Genomic DNA, 20354 nt, shown 5'->3' on the forward strand with positions numbered 1-20354 from the left:
ACAAAAATAATTGCAGGGGATGAACTAGGGTTTTCCGGGTGAGATTTCATGATAGATGACGGTTACAGCTTCTTAAATTGAGCTAGGGTAGGACTGTAAACCAGAGAACTTCGCTGGGAAATGGGAATCGAAAACCTGAAAATGCAGTTAAATTGAAGAATCGATGGTTTAAAGGCAATGAGAAAGGAAATGGAACGATTTTTGGGTTTTTCCTTTAATGATAAGGGTATAACAGTCATTTTAACTTCACACTTAACATCGATTGATGACAGGGGTCTGAGAATAATTGGGTAAAACACAGAGGGTGGCATTATCATTGTGGCATTCTCCAGGGGTGGCGCGGCAAATTTTCCTAAATTATATTATCAAAATACCCTTTTTTTGGATAAAAATATTACCAAAATACCTTCAAGATTTCATTTTTCAATCTTGAAAGAAGAAGAAAATGGGCATCCAAAATTGTAGACGTGAGAAAACCTTACCTCCAATGCATGGATTTATTTCTCGGCACCGGTACTGGTATCAACCGCTTTTGATACTTATTTGGATGGGTGTCGAAGAGGATCGGGTGTGTATTGATCACTTTTACCACTTATTTTTCAGAAAAAGTTCAATTTTCATTTTTACCGTTTTACCTCTAAAACAACACAACAGGGATAACCAATCTGAATTGATTCGGGATCGGCAATCGATCTCAGCCGATACCAATATGATACGGCAGATACGGTACCAATACACCATGCGAGTCCAAAATCTCACCAGGTTTTTTAATAGCAGCGTGGAGCATTTGGGACTTGGGAGCATCTAGGAGATACACGCACACCCCCAACTGCCAATGTCCTATTTTGAAAATTGCCGAAGTTATCCAAACTCCAAACGTTGTTAACGAAACTCAAATTTCGAACCATCTCTGATACTACATATTCTCTCCTTCATCTAATCCCCAAAGAGGGAATCGGTAAGCTTCCCTTGGTTTCCTCTGTAACTTCTGATTCATCTATGGTTCGTTCATTAAGTACTTCTCCATACCCTGAATCATCGATCCTAGTTTTGTTTTAATTCTTTGTCTTTCTACTTGTTTGAAATTTTAGGGTTGTGATGTTGAAGATTTTGTTGTATTGTGTTTGGGGATGATTCTCAAATTTTGAATACGTTTTGAATTTTTGTTTAAAAATTTATATTCTTTAGTTGTCAATTCTGGTAATTCTTCTCCAAGGTATACATTGATTTGGTTTGATTCTAAGTGTGAGTGTTTCTAACCTTTTCTTGCATCAATTTAAGTATATATCATGAATCTGTTCTAATTCCTCCTGGAAGCCAGGTAAAATTTTATATACAATAACTTACTGATCTCATGATTAACATTTTCCCATCCCTCATGAAATATTTTTCTTCTGATGAAATCAGGTATTTGCATTTTTGAAATGAAATGAAATGATCTTTTAGTGGGATAGGTCATCCTTCTCGCTGCTGTTGATATAATGATAGCAACTATGGCCTTGCGAAAGTGTTCCTGCTGGAGAACTTACTTGTCCCAAAAATTTGTTCCAGTTCCACTTTTCAGATTGGGCTCAACTATGTCAAGTTTGGAGGAGCCACTGGGTCTTGAAAACTTTCCAAACTTGAGCTGTCTGGATTGGGACAGGAGGTTCTCCTCTTCTGCTTGCAGGCCTATAATAGATGATATGGCGATGAGAAATTGCTGGATTGATGGGACGAGATGCAGCTCATCCAACAGTTGCAAGTAAGTGTAATTTTACTTTAATGAGGTTCACTTTTTCTGCTCTTTTTAATGTACCAACAATAACAAATTGCCTTTTTATTTTCTTCTTAAAAGATGGGAAAAGAAAAATGATACTAGTAAGTGCTTTTTATTGACCCAAAGGTATTTTTTTAATAATCTAAACCTACACTGAGCAAGAAACTTCCAGTTCATCATCATCAATAATCATCATTATTATTCTGATTATTATTTCGAAAAAGACTCTTTGTATGGCATATTGAGGAAGCCATTCCTCGATGGAAGCCAGCTGTGCTGTGTGGAAGGATGGTATGGCTATTCTTACTGTTGGATGGATATGGTACTGTCTGGATTGCCTCTTTTGAACTTTTGTAGCTAAATTAAATAATATAACTCTCATTTATTTGAAAGTTCTCCTTGTACTTCTAGCTGCATTTGCTTTCAACGATTTTTTCTGTCTTTGCAAAGAATTATTGTGCCATGTGGCCAACTCTGTTGGAACTGAAAATTGAAATGTGAGAAGTGGACCATAGCATTACCTGTGCACAAAATTTGGACCCTCATGATTTTTCATGTTGCCATAGTGGATGTTATTATTTGTGATGATGATGAAAGACAGTTTTCGTAAAAGTAAGCAGTTTTGAGGAATTTGGGCATTTGAGAAATTTATTTGTTGCATTCAGGAAAAAAAGGTGAGGTGAGGTGAGGTGGGGTGGGGTGGGGGGGGGGTTAATGTAACTACTAACTAGCCCATATTCTTGGCCCAAGCTTATGTTAAGACTTAGAAAACTAAGAAGAAAATGACAGAACCTTTCAGTTAGCTTCATTTTCGTACTTATTCCATAAACTAGTAGAAATATTTGGACATGTAGCAAGGAGTTTCTGAGAGAAATTTCTTATGATAAATCTTGTTCTCCCGTCTGTTAAGTTATTTTGTAATTTCAACCCGTTAATTTAATGAAGTTGGCATTTTGGAGCTTTTTCTTGCAGTGAAGACTATACAAGAGAGACATTTCCATGGAGGAGACAGACCCGGGATGGGTTGCTTGGAGACTCCTTAATGCGAAGGACTTTAAGCTTGGGTAGGAGCCAGAACCATAGGGTAATTGGAGGTCTTTGTGATTCGTATGTACCAGATCGTCACTATTGCTCTGAGTGCAGTGACAGTGATGTTAGGGGTATCACGAGTAAGGTTCAGGTCCGTTGGGTTCCAAATAAACATTTTTAACTTACTAAACATACTGATATTTTACAATTTCTTTGGTGGGTTAACTCCTTAAATATATTTTTTTGTTTGGATTTAGCATCTGATTTTTATTCTTAAATTGAATGTAAGGCTTGAATAATTTCTTTATCCCTTAGCTATATGCCCAGATTTGACAATGCATAGTTCATGACTACTGATTACAGTCACTTAATTGCACATAGAATTCCTTTTAATTTTTTTTTTTAATCTCTCTTTCTGATATAATAAGTGATGCAGAACTTGATTGTGCTTTCATACTGCAGCTTTTGTACGGGATACCGAGCTATGTAAAGATCGTGGAAGTTGGCCCAAGGGATGGATTGCAAAATGAGAAAATTATGGTGCCTACAGCTGTAAAGATTGAGTTGATACAAAGACTAGTTTCTTCTGGATTGCCTGTTGTTGAGGCAACGAGTTTTGTTTCAGCAAAATGGGTACCACAGGTAGTGTAGGCTTATTTTCCTCCCTTTATTACTTTGTATCAATTGTGACTAAATCTTCTGTTTGGGGATTGGAAAATCCTCCAAACACCTTCTCTGGCCTGCACGTTTCTCTGTTTCCAACCAGGTCTATACTATCGTAATCTGTTTGATGTGTCTCATATTTATAACCTTCCTAAATAAGGACCTTTTTTTATTTACCATCTCTGGACATGGGCATATGTATCCTGTGTAGGCACAGACATGGTCAGACACAAATATCCCCACAAAATATAAAGCAAAGACATGGTTATAGAAATTTAGTTGATCAGTTATGATAGAATTGTGTTGGATATTTCCAAAATAGGTCATGCCAAGGTCCTTTTCTAAAGTGGAAGGAACATGTTTGTTTTATTGTCATGTTCCTTGGCATGAATTCACTGCTCACTGTCAGTCTATGCACATGTTTGTTTTATTGTCATTTGTCATGAAGGTGTAAGGAAATTCTTGTTTTCTATATATTACACTGGTTACCACTTGTTTGGTCTGAACTTCTATTTCTCCCTTGTGATGCTTACTTAGTCATCACTGGGAGCTTCGTTTTTTTTAGGGGGTTTTTTGACGGTGATGCTTTCCTTCTGATTGGGACATTATGGATTTGATTTATCAAAACTAAATTCTTGAAACTATTTTGAATTATTTCATCCGTATTTCAGCTGGCAGATGCGAAGGATGTAATGGCAGGAATACAGAATGTGGAGGGTGCTAGATTACCTGTGTTGACGCCTAACCTTAAAGTATGTTGTCTTATCTGGAATGCAAATCTATATTACAAATTATGCCAAATTTGTATCAAGGAGGAAATTTTTTATTGATTTTGCCTGCTTGCAGGGGTTTGAAGCTGCTGTCGCAGCTGGAGCTAAGGAGGTTTCTGTCTTTGCCTCAGCTTCTGAATCCTTTTCAAAGTCAAACATCAATTGCAGCATTGAGGAGAGTCTTCAGCGTTTTCGGGCTGTTGTTCATGCTGCCAGAATGCTATCGATTCCTGTTCGTGGGTATGTTACTGTGGTCTTTCATCTTTCTATTTTCCCCACCCCTGGATTTTGATTCTTTAATGAGCAAAGTTTTTTCTTAATTTTATCTGTGCCAGACTCCTCTTTTTTTCACTCGAACACATATGGGTTCAAACTCTAATCAAGATTCTTCTTTTTAACTAACAAGTGAAATGTTCGCACTTTTGGCTTTTCGGAGCTGGTTATGCTGACTTACCCTTGTATGGCGTTCACATATGTCTACTTATACATAAGTTTATGTTTCACCCCCTGCAACCCAATTAAAATGGCTTAACTCAAGTCTTCTAACTCTCTACCTGCATCTCGATAGGAATGAAACTCCATCCATCATGGCCTAAGCATGGCCAGATCAGCCGAGCAATGTATTCATATAATGCATGTGTTTTTTACCCTTTTGTGTGCTCTTATCATATATGATTTAACTAGAGACACTCAAGATCAGGTTCCTTGCTGTATACTTTTTGTTGATGATATTGTTTTGGTGGATGAGACAAAAACATGGATTATCACCAGGTTGGAGTTATGGAGATCAACCTTGGAATCAAAATATTTTAGGATAAATAGAACGAAAATGGAGATATGCGTGTAACTATAGTTACACTATAACGGATAATAAGGTGGTGAATATTGATGAGAGGTAGATTCCGTAGAGTGATTATTTTAGCTATCTGGGCTCAATCATAAATAAAGAAGATGATATAGAGGATGATATTTCACAGAGAATTTAAATAAGATGGATGAAGTGGAGAAGTGTGTCCGGAGTGTTGTATGATCAATGTGTTCCCCTAAAACTTGAAGGATACTTTTATAGGACAGTCATATGAGTGATTACAATGTATGGTGCTGAGTGTTGGGCATTTAAGAAGCATCATATAGATAAACTTAGTATAACTGAGATGAGGATGTTGATATAGATGTGTGGAAAAACTAGGAAAGATAATGTAAGGAATGTTAAAATTATAGTTTATTTTAGAGCAGCTCTGATACATGATAAATTACGAGACAGTTGTTTGAGATGTCATGGCCATGTTCAACGGAGGCCTTTAGATACTCCAGTATGGAAGAATGATTTGATTTAGATTGAAGGAGCTAAAAGAGCCGGAGGCAGACCTAAAATGACATTGGGAGAAGTGGTGACTAAAGACACGCATAGCTTAGCCCATGTATCAAGTATGATCTCGAATAGAGCCGATTGGAGGATAAGGATCCATGTAGCTGATCCCATTTAGTTGGGATAAGGCTGAGTAGTAGTAGTTGTGTTTTTGACCCATGATGAGAAGTGTCCTCAAGCATAAATGTAAGCATAAATGTAACTTTTTCTGAATATTGCGTATCAGACAGAGCCCACCATATTGAAATCCTGGCACAACTCACTCTTAACTTGTGCTGGATGGATAATGCTCTCCAGCTGGTCTCTCAAATCACATTTTTATCTAATGTGACTGATGTTATTTTATTTGCCCCTCCCAGGCCCTGTAGTAGTGGGAGCCTTGTGCACTGGGTTGCGCCTTTTTTTTTTTTTTAAATTTTATTTGGACCTTTCTTTATTTTATCATTGAAATGCAGTAGCATGTTTAATATCTTCCCTATGGGTTCTGATTTGAAGTAATTGATTTTCTTTTTTGGTAGCTACGTGTCATGTGTTGTTGGGTGCCCTGTTGAAGGGCCAGTTCCTCCTTCAAATGTAGCATATGTGGCAAAGGAGCTCTACGACATGGGTTGCTATGAGATCTCCCTTGGTGATACAATTGGAGTTGGAACACCCGGTATGCTTTGAATTGCATTTTACTTTTCCATCTTAATTACATAATTTATAGAGACCCAAACATATACCACAAGAAATTGTGTCTGTTGGACCATAAATTTCCTTCTTCATGGAGAGCTACTTCTATCTAGCTATAATAGTTTTATACTTACCTTGATATCTGATTACTAAACAAATAATATATTTCTGACTTCTCCTATATACTAAGGCTGTGTTTGGTAGTCATTCAGTTCCATAAACGACGTTTCGTGTCAAAAATAGAATTTTCAGTTTCTGTGTCAAAATTCCGTTTTAAAACAAAAAAAATGGTGTTGGTGAACCTGTTTCAGGAACGATTACCGTATTTCACTTTCTTTCTTCTTCTTCTTTTTTTTTTTTTTTTGGAACAAAACCGAAATGATGGAACAAGGTTTTGTCGTTCCATCATTTTGCGTTTCTAGCTTTTTTTCCCTTTCCATTCCAAGAAAACCGAAAAACACCAAGTTAACACCAAACGCTTTATTCCGTTTTTTTTGTTCCCATAGAACGGAAAAACGTCATAGACATTTTTTCTGGATGACTACCAAATGCAGCCTAAGTACCTAAAATGTGTATTTCGGATGACAAATTGGGGTACACTGAACCATATGGTTGCCCTCTTAATCAATAGCTACTGAAACTTTCTTATAATGCTTTCTATTCAACATGCATGGTGATTGATGATATTTTATTATTTAAATAATGGAGCTCTAGTTTCATGTTTTTAGGTTCCAGAACCTTCATTTGTTGGCTGTTGAATTACTTGATGGCACTGTTCCAGGCTATGACATGATAGTCAGGCCTGCCTTTCAACACCATTTTTACAGGCCTTTACTATCCAATGGACCTTCTTCTTGGTCATAAGAATGAATGAGCAGCATCTTTTTTACATTTTCTTTTTTTTTGCTTGTCTCCTTTCTGTTGTCTCTGAAGTTAGTTGCGGTTGCATTGATTATTGTGTCTGAAATTGTGTGGTATGGATGACCTCACTGTGCATGAAGTGCACTTTTATCAGAACCAATCTTGGACTTGATGGGTTTCTAGAAGCCTTAGGTGTTAGGTTCAGAAACTCATTTGAAAATCAGAATCGCAGTGGATGATATGACTAGATTCAAGGAAATTTTGATAAATGAAGCCAGTAGTTCAAATACAGAGAATATTCTGGTTGAAGGTCCGTAATATAGCAGGCAACAATCCCTCAAAAGATGATTCTGATCCAACTGTTGGATCTGGAGCTATGGAGGAATCCTACTGAGGGTAGGACTCTTGATTAGGGTTTCCAGATCAAAGGGGTATCGGCCTCAGATTTAGGGGAACCAAAGCTATTGGATGGATGATCAATCAGCGACCAAAATTTAGTAGTAGCAGTTAACTATCATACTAGAACAAGAACCAGAAACTAGAACTGAAACAGAAAGCTGTTGTGAAAGTTCCAGCAATTTGAGTAGCAGTAGGACTCAAAACAGTGACAAGATCAGACTTTTAGATCAGAAATCAAATAAGTACTGATGTCGATTGGCACTTACTGAAATCAGATTCCAAAAGCCAAGCTCTGTTGATGAGTAAACTAGAAATCCTACTGGCAGCAGGATTATTAGTTAAAAGCACAGTCGACCAGACATTTGGATACCATTGATAAGAGAAACTGGATATATAGAGATGTAGTGGATTTCAGATGTCAACAATCAAAATCAAATCATAAACATGACCCAAGAACAGATTAGAAAACTGGCCCGATTGCAGTAATTTAGCAGTGAAAAAAAAAAAAAAAAAGATTAGAAGAAGAAGATGTAAGGAGGAGGACATGACTTGAGAATCACACCCAAGCCTTGATCAGCATCCCACTTACCCACCTAATATAGCAATATCCCATTAGGCAGCAATTGCATCCCACAACCATCAATGTGAGTCTCATAGAGTATTGAGCAATAGAGCCACATTTTATTCGTAATAACATCCATATGCCTTGGCTGGTTACAAAAGCATATATGAACTCTCTAAATATGGCTCATAACATGACTAAAAATAGCCTAAACCAGCTAGTATTCAAACTGGCTACTTAATTGACCAATAAAAGACTTGAAAGCAACTCCTAAATTGATTAGAGAACCTTCAGCAGCGTTTGAAGTCCTAAACATCTAGGACTTGACATAATGCATAGTTTTCACAGCATCTAGGTGACCCAAGGCTTTGAAGGGAGGCCTAGAAGCAAGGTGAAACCAACTAGGTGTCCAAGGCGCCTGGAGAATAAAGAAAACCAACTCATAACATAGGACTCGACTTGTAGATTCCTAATCCAGCCTGAGCTAGGATACAAACATAGGAAAAATAGTAAAAAAAACTGAAAACAGAACTCTACTTAAATAGAATTCATGGTAGAGTAGGAATAGGATTCCCAATGACACTAGGATTCCTACAGAAACTAGGAATAATGAAATTCCTGAAATCACAACTTTGCAGTTCAAATAGAGAGTAAGCTGAAGCAGTTGATGCTAGAAAAACGAGCCAGGGTAAAAGGGAAGGTGCCTGTCGTGTATGATGATTTGTTGATGGAAAATAGATATGCCTTTAATGGTTTCATTGTCCATTGGGGCGACAGGATTCTTAAGCATGCTTAAGGCATTGTGTCAGTCAGCCTTTAAAAATGGGCAGGGGCTCGTCCGAGCAGAGCGCCACAAAGAGGGCGATCTTCATTACTAAGCAATCAAGTCATGCCAAGCGAGTACTGTTTGTCTGTTAGTGGTCCTCCTTTCCATTCGAGTAGTTTCCAGAGTGGAGTAACTGATTCTCGGGTGAGAGGCAGGAACAGCATGACTCAGGTGAGAGGCAGGAAGGAACATTGTTCAAGATAGTACTTCGTGTAGGATCTGTTGTAGGAGCTGTCCTCTTGCTAGGAGTAGTGATGGGCATGCTGTTCTCTCTGTCTGGAATTGTGATGTAGTGATGGGTGCTTTTGATTGGACGAGTCGAGTAAAGTAAGTGGAGTTGAAGTCAAGGTTGAACAACGTAGGCTGAGTAATACTGAAAGCTCTTCTTCAGTAATTGGAGTGAGGGGCTATCAGGTGATAGGCCTGAACGTCACGCCTTAAGCAGCAAGCAAGCTATCTGGATTGCGGGTTGGGGGGATCAAATGCTTTGTTAAGAATAGATACTGGATACTCCTTTTATTAGATCTTTCCCCCACAACGCAGGCTTCCAGGGGGAAAAGCTCCGTTTGTTTTATTTGGGAACTCCAATCTTCAAAGGATGTCCTCATTATGAGTATTTTATGGATCATATGGAAAAGATTCAGAGGAAGGTTGGAAGGCCAAAGTTCGCTCTGAAGGGGGGTAAAATAGTGCTTAGTAAACATGTTTTAAGCAGCAAGCTGTTACTCCTACTTTCAGCAGTTCCAGTCCCTAAGAAGGTGATTGAGAAAATTGAGGTTTTGATGGCGGACTTTCTATGGGGTGAGAAAATAGAATTTTAAAAAACATCACTGGATTAGTTGGCTGGTGGTTACTCACTGAAACTGCGAAGGGACGGTGCGTACCAAAATGGCAGCTGTTCTTTTTGTTGATTATTCTTCTGTAATTATTATATGTAGGCATGTTAACAACCAAAAAATGATAGCTTAATAATGCTAGTGTTTTTTTCCTTTTGTTTGTCTCTTTATCGGGGCCCTTTGACCTTAAAAGGCCGCCGATCAATTAGTAAGCTTTTTCTTCTTCTCTTGGCACTGCTCTAGTTCCCAAATACTGCATCAGGACTTTTTTCCAATTTCCTTTGTTCACCTTCTTGATTGCTTCTGTCTACATGATGAATTCGGTCCTTGTGGAAAAGCAATTCACCCATTTAAATTTCAGGAGTCTTTCACTCCAGCGAACACAATTTGTATATCTGATATTTAGCATGCCTACATTCCTCTTACCCAATTTAGATTGGATCATCACAAAATGATGATCCTTACCTTTCAGAGAATATCTCATTGACGGGTATCCAATCACCTAAAGGGCTAGGGATTAGAAACCTACACATGGTCTAGAACCGTAGGTCAAGTGGTAGTCGAATCAAAAGATGTTTGAGCAACCTGAGTAAGGATTATCTGAATTAAACAGCAGGGTGTGAAATTGGTAACTTGCAGAAACAATGCCGAGATTTAACAACTTCATGGAAATAAGTAAAATTATAATAGAAACCAAGAATGAACTTTAGTACCTAAAGAGGACACGTTAGTAAGGGAGTTCATGAATTAGAAACTAGCATAAATATAGAACCTAAGGCTAGTATGTTGCTGCTGCAGGGCATCAAAGAGCTCAGTGAACTGCCAACAGACATGTATTGACAAGTTATTTATTTATTTATTTTTTTAGTGAATTAAAGGAATAGAAAGACAGCCAAAAGGCAAGATACAAGCCAAATTAGTAAGAAACTAAGAGGCATCACCCCAACCTTAGATAAGGCAAAGGAAAAGAAAATGTAAGGGGCATCAAACCACAAATTAAGTATTCTATTCCTTGCAGCATAGGTAGTACGGGGAAAATCTTATACGGTGACTCCGTTAGGTATAGACGAAACGGCCATTTGAATCTTTATTTTGCACTAACTCAATATCATCAACATATTGGATCCCCTCATCAGAATCCTTCAACTTTGTCTCTTCCATTTGAGAGAGATCAATTGAAGAAGCTTCATGCCAATCCGAAATATGAAGGAATGATATCCCTCCTCTAAATCTGTCTCATTGTCAAGATTCGAAAATGCCATAGACTCCGAAGCTCTTCCGAAGAAGCAACAGATGAACTATCAATCTCAGGATTTAAGTGACCTTCATTGACTGGTTGACTTGATGGCTTTTCCAGCATTAATTTAAGATCTGGAATTGAGAGTGTAAGTTCGACTGAAATTAGTGGACAGAATAGCAAGTGAAGAATAAACAGAATTGAAGAGAGAACCGACATGAAAGCAGAAAGAAACAGCAGAATAATATCAGAGAAATCAGAATAGAAGGGTAGACGCTATGCTTATGAATAAGAGACAAAAACTCACCTTTGGAGAAGAAAGGATAAAAAGATAGAAAAAGTAGATAAGGACTAGGCCTCTCACCTAGTACTTGACCAACATCTCACCAGTCCTCTTGGCATCCCACCATGGTTTCTGTTGTATCATACAATAGCACTCTGCATCTCACAAGAAACAAGCATAAGCTCACCAGTGTGTTCCAATCGTTGGAGTAGTATGATCCCCTCTCCTTTATTTATAACCTTGCAACAATACAAGAAAAACAATATAAGAAAATAGTTACTCTTGATGCACAAGCATGAGAGTTCTAGAGAAAACAAAATAGAAAGCTTCTATACTACTACAAAATAGGAACTAGCCACTTAATCCCGTATAGATCTCAAATCTCTCTTATTTAGGCCTATAGAATTAACCCATTACATTAATAACCCAAAATACTAAGCCTATTGCCATATAACCCATTGGGCATTTAAAATTAAGCTTAACTTGGCCTAATCTTGAACTATAAGTTCAGTCTGACCCAAGAAACTGAACCAAACCTAAAACAACAGGCTTATGTTCACTTCTTTGAAATTCTTCATTTCTCATTCTTTAAAATAAACTAGATATCCATTAAATTTTGTAGGATGTGTTGTTTGTTTGCATTAAAGATAATTTATATTCATAAAATAATGACAGAATGTATTCGAGGAGAAGTGATCCTGATGGAAGAATTTAATTGAAGAGTCTCTTCTGTGATATTTTTCTTGGATCATGACATTTATGTTTAATCTCTCATCCTTTTTTTTTTTTTTTTTGATTTATTATGATTGTTAAATTTGGTGTCAGAGGACATGCCACTGGACATTTGTGATGTTTGCTACTTGACACCATTGAAAGTACCCTTAGCTACTTCATATCACATTTTAGTTGCAAATTATTATTATTGTTATTATTATTATTATTATTATTATTATTATTATTATTATTATTATTATTATTATTATTATTATTATTATTATTATTATTATTATTATTATTATTATTATTATTATTATTATATTATTATTATTATTATTATTATTATTATTATTATTATTATTATTATTATTATTATTATTATTATTATTATTATTATTATTATTATTATTATTATTATTATTATTATTATTATTATTATTATTATTATTATTATTATTATTATTATTATTATTATTATTATTATTATTATTATTATTATTATTTTTAGTATAAATTATAAACCCATCTTGATTGGCCATTCTGACTAAGAAAACAACCTAACATATATATTGTGTATGTATGTTTTCTGATTATCAACAAATGGTAAAAAAAACTGAGTAATTTATGAAACTACGTTATTGAACATTTTCCAGAATACTGTTTTAGAGACACATTCTCTCTCTCTCCCTCTCATGTATGCACTTTTACCATTGAATACTAGCAGTTTTTCTGTCTGTTTTGGTACGGTAGATGTGGCTATATTACCCACCAGCTTTCCATCTGTAGTCAGTAAATGTCTTAATATTAACTTAAGCCAGTTTTTTTTTTCGCTAACGACGGGTATCCAGGCCAAAACTTGTCCCGTGGGCCCATACTGACCCCACAATCTCATGGACCGGGTCATACCAGGGTTGAATGAGAACCATTCAACTTTCATTGAAAGCAGTGACGAGCACTAAACACCCCCGTGTGAGTGGCCCAAGGTATGCCTAGTGGGGGTTGAACTTAAGACGTCCGAGTTTACGGCTTGTTCCAAGTTCGTTGCTCACCAACTGCGCTACCCCCTTGGGTTTAACTTAAGCCAGTTAAGGTCTGGTATATCTTTCTGTAATCAAAGCATTTGACTTGAGTATGTGTATACTATCTTGTAAGAAATCAGTTGTAGCACGAGAAGTACTAGTGAGTAACAATCAATCTCGTTATTTATGACAGGAATGCATAATTTCGCATGCAGATTCTCTGCCTCCTATAGATCCATATAATCGACCCCATTTAGTTGGGATAAGGCTGAGTTGTTTATTCTCTGATTTTTGTGGATACAAGTATTTATGTGTCAGTTCTTGTGTCTAAAAGACTCTACTCCAAGCTATCAAGCATGAGGTTCAGAAGGGACACCTAATGCATCTACAAGGAAAGGGAAGAAAAGAAAAATGATCCTGCATTATACAGTGAACAGTTGGTTTCCTTGGCAAATGAAAAGAGAAACTAGTTGTTTTTCATTAAGCTTTCCATAATCAAGTTTATCACACTTGTATCTCACAATTTGCCTAGTTTATGTTCCTGTTAACGAAGATACTTGATTTTTTGTGTGGTGCAATTCTGGTTTGCTTTCCGTTTCGGGTCTGCATCTTGTTTATTTCACTGTCACATTTATTTTCCGCTTACCCTTATTCTTTCTTGTGTTGTAGGTTCCGTTGTTCCAATGCTTGAAGCTGTAAGGGCTGTTGTCCCCATCGAGAAGCTTGCAGTCCATTTTCATGACACTTATGGGCAATCTCTTTCTAATATTTTGATGTCCCTCCAGGTAAGGAACTTTTTATGGTTTGAACAATATGGGAAAGAAAAGAAAGCACTGCATTGAAATTCTGTCGTCCTTGAGTGAGTGACACCTGTGCCAGGATAGAGAATAGAGCAAAAGCTAGTCTGTTTGCTGGTTCAGTACAAATCTGGGGCACCACTCTGGTGGGCTCAGGAAAACCCAAGCGCAACTCTTAAAGAGTTTAACCATCAATTCAGAACCTGATATACCCCGAGTCTAATCAACATAAATTTTCTGAGACTTGGGTTGCATCTGCCAGGATGAGTGAGTTTCATTCTAGTAGCATATATATGGATACATGTTTCCTGGACTGGCAGTTAAGAGAGTCTTTGATGATCAGCTAATTCTCCCATGTCAAGTAATGATTTTGGGGATTTGGCTGTTGGATACAAGGATACCCCTGAATCAATCTCAATGGTGTTAACAACTATGCACTAGATTTTTCTTCTTGTATTTTTAACCTTATTTCTCTAGATTGTTGACTATCCATATTCTGGCATGGGGCAGAATGGATCTTTACTGAAATTACTGCATGGGTGGTGATGTAGACAGCCGCACCAAGGTTGTTGCCAACTGAGATGCTATGGTGACAGATCTAGGAGATTCTCCTGAAAGACTTCCTTTACTGCTTGTCCATGAAAACCCACTCCTTGTATATTGGCAAGGAAATTTATTTGAGAAACTCAAGTGCGCAAACTAAATAAATAAAATCAATATTAGAAATTATAAATTATGCTGGAAATCAACAAACAGAGTCAAGTATATATATATATATATATATATAGGTGTGAAAAAATTTGCAACCAGGAGCCAAGTTCCATGGAAAAGGCAAGAGAGGTAGAGAAGAGAAGAAAGGCTAATGCCTATGGAAAAGGAAACTTCTTCTGGAACATCTGAAAGCACAAAATATTCACACTCAGCCAAGGGTCAACCCATTCCTACTCCTCTCCCACCAGACGATGGTCACAAAAGCTCAAGACAACCCTTTATGCTAATCCACACCATCCTTCAAGGTGTGTTTTCCAGCAATTAGCTTGGTTGTCCTCTTCACTGGGTTAGACTCAGCTCCTGTTGCAACCCTATGACCCACAAACAAGATTGTCAAATCTGACGGTTTTTTCTATTTTAACATCTGATGCATCTTTTCTTTTTGTAATAGATGGGGATCAATATAGTAGATTCATCAGTTGCTGGTCTTGGAGGCTGTCCATATGCTAAGGGTGCTTCAGGGAATGTTGCGACTGAGGATGTTGTCTACATGCTCAATGGACTTGGGGTGAAGACCAATGTGGATCTGGAAAAGCTCATGTTGGCTGGGGAGTTCATCTGCAAGCATTTGAATCGCACATCGGGGTCAAAGGCAGCAATTGCTCTCAGCAGAAAAATCACAACAAATGCCTCTAAGATTTAACGATACATTGGAATCATATCCAATTTGAGAAAATGAAAAAATGATTGATATCTGTATGGAATATTGCCATCAGCATTGTGCTTGATAAATGAATACAAATAATGTTAACTCAAGAGCCCCAGATCGAGTGAAAATTATACTGGGTCTCTCATTTATCTTTATATGAAATGGGAATATAGTTCCAATCCAAATAAAGCAGCAACAGCAAATTGCACCAATATTATGAGTTCAAAGCTTTATTGTTTTGAATTTGGTTTACCTTTGAGACACCCATGGAATTATCTGGGCGATCAAATGATTAAATCGATTTAAACCAACAGTACTGAATTGAAACTGACTGACCGAATTCCTTTGCAGTTCGGTATTGATTTTTAAAAACCACTAACTAGGAAAACAATACCGACTTTACCAACCGATAAGACTGATTGGAACGACTGAAAACATTGAAACATTATTTATTAGGAGAAAGAACTCTTATCTGTCTAGTGCTCCAATGCCCATAAAACCCCCACATATCAAAGATACAACACTTGACCTAGGGTTGAAACAGGCTGGGTTTCTTAAAACACTAACCTAATCCTAGGTCTTCAAAATTCAACCCAGGCCCAACCTAACCCTGTCGGATTCATACCAATCCAACCCGACCCTGTTAGGGCAGGGTTGGGCCTGGTCGGGTTGGATTGGCTTGCGTTGGGTTGACCTTGGCTTCTACAATGGTTGGATTAACCTTGATTGACCTATTTTTTCCATTAATATCTTATACATTAATAAATTATAGAAAAATAAAATACTCATAAGAGCTCTAAATTTTGATAAAAAAAAAAAATTAAGGGTTAAAATTCGTGCCGGGTTGAGGCCTCAACCCGAGCCTAATCCAACCCTGACCCAGGGTTGGTGGTTTTCAACCCTAATCCGCCCTCAGGATCAAAAAATTTGGCCAAGCCCTGTCAGGGCCAAACTTTCACCCCTAATCTGACTTGGCCTTGATATTTACGTGTTTCCTTAGTATTCAATTTTTTCAATTGCTACAACTGTCTAGAAACATTTATTTTTGCTTCAATCTGAGATGAGATAAGAGGTAGTAACCTAAAACCCTAAACAGCTCCAACTTGCTAGGCTTACATTTTACATAACAAAAATCAAATCTCACCCATTACATCAATGGTCTAGGTTTCTCAACATGAAACAAACCCTAGAAAACAAAAATTGGGATTTGATACAATAAATTACCTCTGCCAAGGTAATGCTACAATTGAACAATACCTTCAAGCATCCAAGGCTCCAATCTTCAAGGTAGATGCTTCAAGGTAGCATTGATGATCAACCTTACAAATTTTTGGACAAATAACCCTATTGTAATTTATTTTCTCATTCCACAAAAGATGTTTTATCATATTCCTCTCTGCTGTGAGGATTCTAAGAAAAAGGGCTCAATTTAGATTAAGAGACTAAGTGTGGAGCCCATTGTTCATTGTTAAAAAGGTATAAACAAATTTGTACAAGAGCCACACAAGCTAGATAAGGTCATTGACCCATCAAAGCTTTGGTCAATAATTTACTGTATAGTTCATCTTCCCATCTGTGGCTGTCCACTCCACTAAATGGGTTGATTCGTTTAAACGATAGCTGAGTAAGTCCCTTGTAAGTGTACTAGCTTTCTTATTCTACTGTTATTTGCCCCTCCTAGATCCTACAGTAGTGGGAGTTTTGTGTACCAAGTTGCGCCCAGCATGTAGAGCCAGCTGTGGATGATCTGTTAAGCTCATCCCCAACCCCAAGTCTTCTTAGTTTTACAATTTTTGTCATTAAAAAAAAAAAAATCAATAAATTAAACTTGATGGGTAGGGAGGAAAAAAAAAAAAAAAAAAAAAGAAAAAGGCTGGAAGCAGAGCTAGAAGAAAAAAAACCAAAAATATGTCCCAACTGCGTAGTGGAGTGAACATACTAGATATTTGGTTCAACATCAATCTGCCACTATTCATCAAGCAAGAACTGATATGAATCATTAATATTTTCAATATAAATGTGCAATTATCTAAAAAATATCCTAAAATTTATCATCCACCAGATTAAACAAGAAAAATCAAGAAATTTATAACCACTTGAAGAGTACGATAGATAGAGGATAATACTCCTCTCTACAATATGCCATCAAGTTCCTTGCAACAAGCAGATTTTCATTCAAGGTTGTTTCTAAAACATTTGAAGCATCTGCTATTACAACATTATTTATTTATTCTTTTTTGGTATGGAGGAAAGGAGTGGAAGGAGAAGAAAGGAAGGGAACTTGCAGAGAAGGCCCTAAAGCATCCGTCACAATGGAATAGGTTCAAATAACAATGACTCAGCTCGATTCTTGTTCTTATCATCAAAAGTACCATGGCCATCTCCATATTGATATATGCATTGTGACATTCCAGCAAGATTTACTGCTGTCTTGATAAAAGGTTAAGACAGAAGAAATTCATTTTTGATTGTATCTGTATTCATCTTCTTCCATGTTTCATTAATCATATGGCTTATGTGTTCACAAGCCATATCCTCAGAAGCACCAGTTTCATACATGTGTGATTGGATTGATTTCAATACATCACCTCTCTCTAATTCAGCCTGTGCAAAAGAAAAAAAAAAAAAATCAGTGTTAAAGTATTTGTCATTTAAACTATAGAGCCGGATGGAGAGGATCCGGGCTCTTCAATATAATCTGATCTTCTAGAGAGAAAAAAAAAAAAAAAAGAGGAAGGTGGGGGTCACATACCTTTGAGGCACCAAGATCGTCAGAAAGTTGAACTATCATTGATGACCAATGCGAGAGATTCAAATTTTGTGATACGCAATCTAGTGCCTCCTCTCGAATAGTTTGTCGCAGTGAGAAAAAGGAATGAATGAGTACTACATTGCCTCCTACTGAAGTGACTGCATTGTTGAGGTACTCCTGGAGTGTTGTTTTATGACCATTGTAATACCACTTTGCCTCTATTAAGTATGATTTGCATAGATCAATCCACTGGAATAAGAAGTTGAGGTGGTAGATAATAAGTTATGTGATTGTAGGAAAGATTAAGCGAAATAATTAAAAAAATAAAGGATATATGGTTTTAATGTATACTGCTTTCTTTAGGAAAGGTATGCTGTCAATTCCATGTTCCTTGAGGTGAAAATAGGCCATTTCATTAACAGTGTTGAAGAGAGCCAAGAAGCATGTCTTCATATAGTCTGGAAGTTGTTCTATTGCATTGACATCCCATCTGAAAGTATATATATGACATTAAATTATGAAATGAAGTCAGTAGCTAGTAGAGATAAAACCTAGTACGAAAAAAATTAGTCACATTTATTAAGAATCACCAAATAAACCTCTCCACTGCATCTGTAAAAAGTTCTAGTTCTTCCAAGGTACCATAGACATCATAAACATCGTCGATCTGTCATTATTAGCATATTAACCTTAGACAGTTCCTTCCTAAAATTACTAAATTGAGGCTCAAGGTTCAAACCAATTGTCCATAAAAAGCATGGGATCAGACTATCTCTTGCAAACTCCAACTGGTCTCCAAGGCCCAAAATTTTCCACCACCTACAAAGAACAGGAAAAACTAGAATGAATATTCATAAATAGAATGCTTTTGTGTATGTGTGTGTGTGTGTGTGTTTTGGACATATACCTTGATAAATCAGCTACATTTTTCCGATGAATTCCTTGGACAATGTTGAAATCCAACTTTGCTAGTTGGATTAAAGCAGGAATTGGGTTCTCCTTTTCCTCATAGATTGCCATATACCACCTAGCCTCTAACCTTGTTATCCTCCAGTGAAGGGGAAGTTCCAAAGCATGATTCACTTGTTTAGCTACGTTTGATTCTATATTATCCTTAATTTCATTTAGAGCTGTCCTTGTAAAGTGCTTGGCCTCCAAGATACTTTCACCTTCTGCAGCAAGGTGAGAAGCTTCATACATACTTAGTATATCCTTTGCATCTGCTAATCCATGGACAGCCTTGGACTTGCCTCTCTCATCTTTCAAGTGATTGAACATATCTAATCCACAATATTAAGCTGATTTAGGAGAGAGAGAGAGAGAGAATTTCATTCTTTGGGGACCTTTACCTTGGTTTACCTCATACTCTCCTTTATATCTTCCATGCACACTATGGTGTCCAGTGCTTTCTTGATCTCCTCTTCAAAGAGGTACCCTAACCCAAGTCTCTCAATGTCATCAATGAGCTCCAGCAGACCTAACTGCCCCATGGCTCCATCATCATCAAGCCTACTCCTTACTTCTTCCAATTTCTTGGTTTTGCTCTCGAGGTCTCCCACTATAGAATAAGTTTGTCACCAAATAAAGTACAGAAAAAGGAAGCACTAAATTGAAATTGAAGAGTGAACCACTCCCCCCCCACCCAAAAAAAAAGAAGAACACAACTTCTCTCTTCCTCATGTGGTTACCTTGTAATCACTTTCTTAGGATTGCACAAAATCAAAATCCCCGATGCTGCGCAGATAGTTTGCTGATCGCCTATTAGTTGTTGGCTCATCACAGAATTGAGTGCTTGCAAGGCATTTGATGTTTGATGAGATCATGCATTCATGGCTAAGAGGTCTTTGTGGGAGACTTCTATAATGCATGCAGCCAGTTTTGGAGTAGGAAAGGGTATTAGACAGGATGTAGAGATTAAGAGCCATGGCTTTGATGCTAACCACCCTCAGTGCATGCATTGCCTATATATAGTCATGAATGGTGAACAGTTACAAGCTAGAGCAATATCAATGATGTGGGGTCTAGATACTCTATCCACATGGGTGGATATCAATGAAATGGAATCTCCCATGTTTATAACTGTGTAATGTGATTCTAAAAGATATTTTGATGAACCGTGTGAAATGATTTACTCTACACATCCACATAAAATTTCAAAATATTTTATTTTCTAGTAGAAATAACAGTGCAAACCTAGTACTATATATAAGCACAAAGTAAGAAAGATAATGTAAGGAAAATGAGTGAATTATGAACCACAAACTGTCACTTGGCCTTTAGGAGTCAATTTTGATCTGTTGTCCTTTGTTTGTTGTTGAGATTTTGATTCTCCTTTGATTTTTTGAAATCTGATTTTCTTTTGAATTTGTTATTTGAAATGAGG

The 20354-nt window shown here is 37.0% G+C and overlaps 1 protein-coding gene and 1 pseudogene across 3 annotated transcripts; one reads left to right on the forward strand and one right to left on the reverse strand.

Annotated features, from left to right (window-relative positions):
- The first annotated feature begins 761 nt into the window (after nucleotides 1-761).
- LOC122057060 (hydroxymethylglutaryl-CoA lyase, mitochondrial-like) lies at nucleotides 762-15431 on the forward strand. Of its 3 annotated transcripts, none has more exons than XM_042619050.1 (9): nucleotides 762-958; nucleotides 1408-1744; nucleotides 2705-2939; nucleotides 3251-3430; nucleotides 4123-4203; nucleotides 4298-4461; nucleotides 6109-6245; nucleotides 13672-13787; nucleotides 14962-15431. In XM_042619050.1, the coding sequence occupies exons 2-9, from the start codon at nucleotides 1482-1484 to the stop codon at nucleotides 15211-15213; spliced, it is 1428 nt and encodes a 475-aa protein (XP_042474984.1). In that variant the 5' UTR covers nucleotides 762-958; nucleotides 1408-1481; the 3' UTR covers nucleotides 15214-15431. The 3 variants fall into 3 exon arrangements, with proteins under 3 accessions (XP_042474984.1, XP_042474986.1, XP_042474985.1); XM_042619052.1 differs by having other exon boundaries at nucleotides 1552-1744; XM_042619051.1 differs by having other exon boundaries at nucleotides 764-958; nucleotides 2732-2939.
- A 1938-nt stretch (nucleotides 15432-17369) lies between these two features.
- LOC122094811 lies at nucleotides 17370-19902 on the reverse strand (annotated as a pseudogene).
- Nucleotides 19903-20354: the final 452 nt, after the last annotated feature.

Source organism: Macadamia integrifolia, chromosome 12 (genome assembly GCF_013358625.1).
Source record: "Macadamia integrifolia cultivar HAES 741 chromosome 12, SCU_Mint_v3, whole genome shotgun sequence".
Classification (NCBI taxonomy): Eukaryota; Viridiplantae; Streptophyta; class Magnoliopsida; order Proteales; family Proteaceae; genus Macadamia; species Macadamia integrifolia.

Excerpts from the sequence above, each read along its gene's own strand:
- LOC122057060 (XM_042619050.1), top strand. The coding sequence starts at position 1,482 with ATGATAGCAACTATGGCCTTGCGAAAGTGTTCCTGCTGGAGAACTTAC. Across the intron at positions 1,745-2,704 it reads AGCTCATCCAACAGTTGCAA|TTGGCATTTTGGAGCTTTTT; the intron begins GTAAGTGTAATT and ends AATTTAATGAAG. Across the intron at positions 4,462-6,108 it reads CTATCGATTCCTGTTCGTGG|CTACGTGTCATGTGTTGTTG; the intron begins GTATGTTACTGT and ends CTTTTTTGGTAG.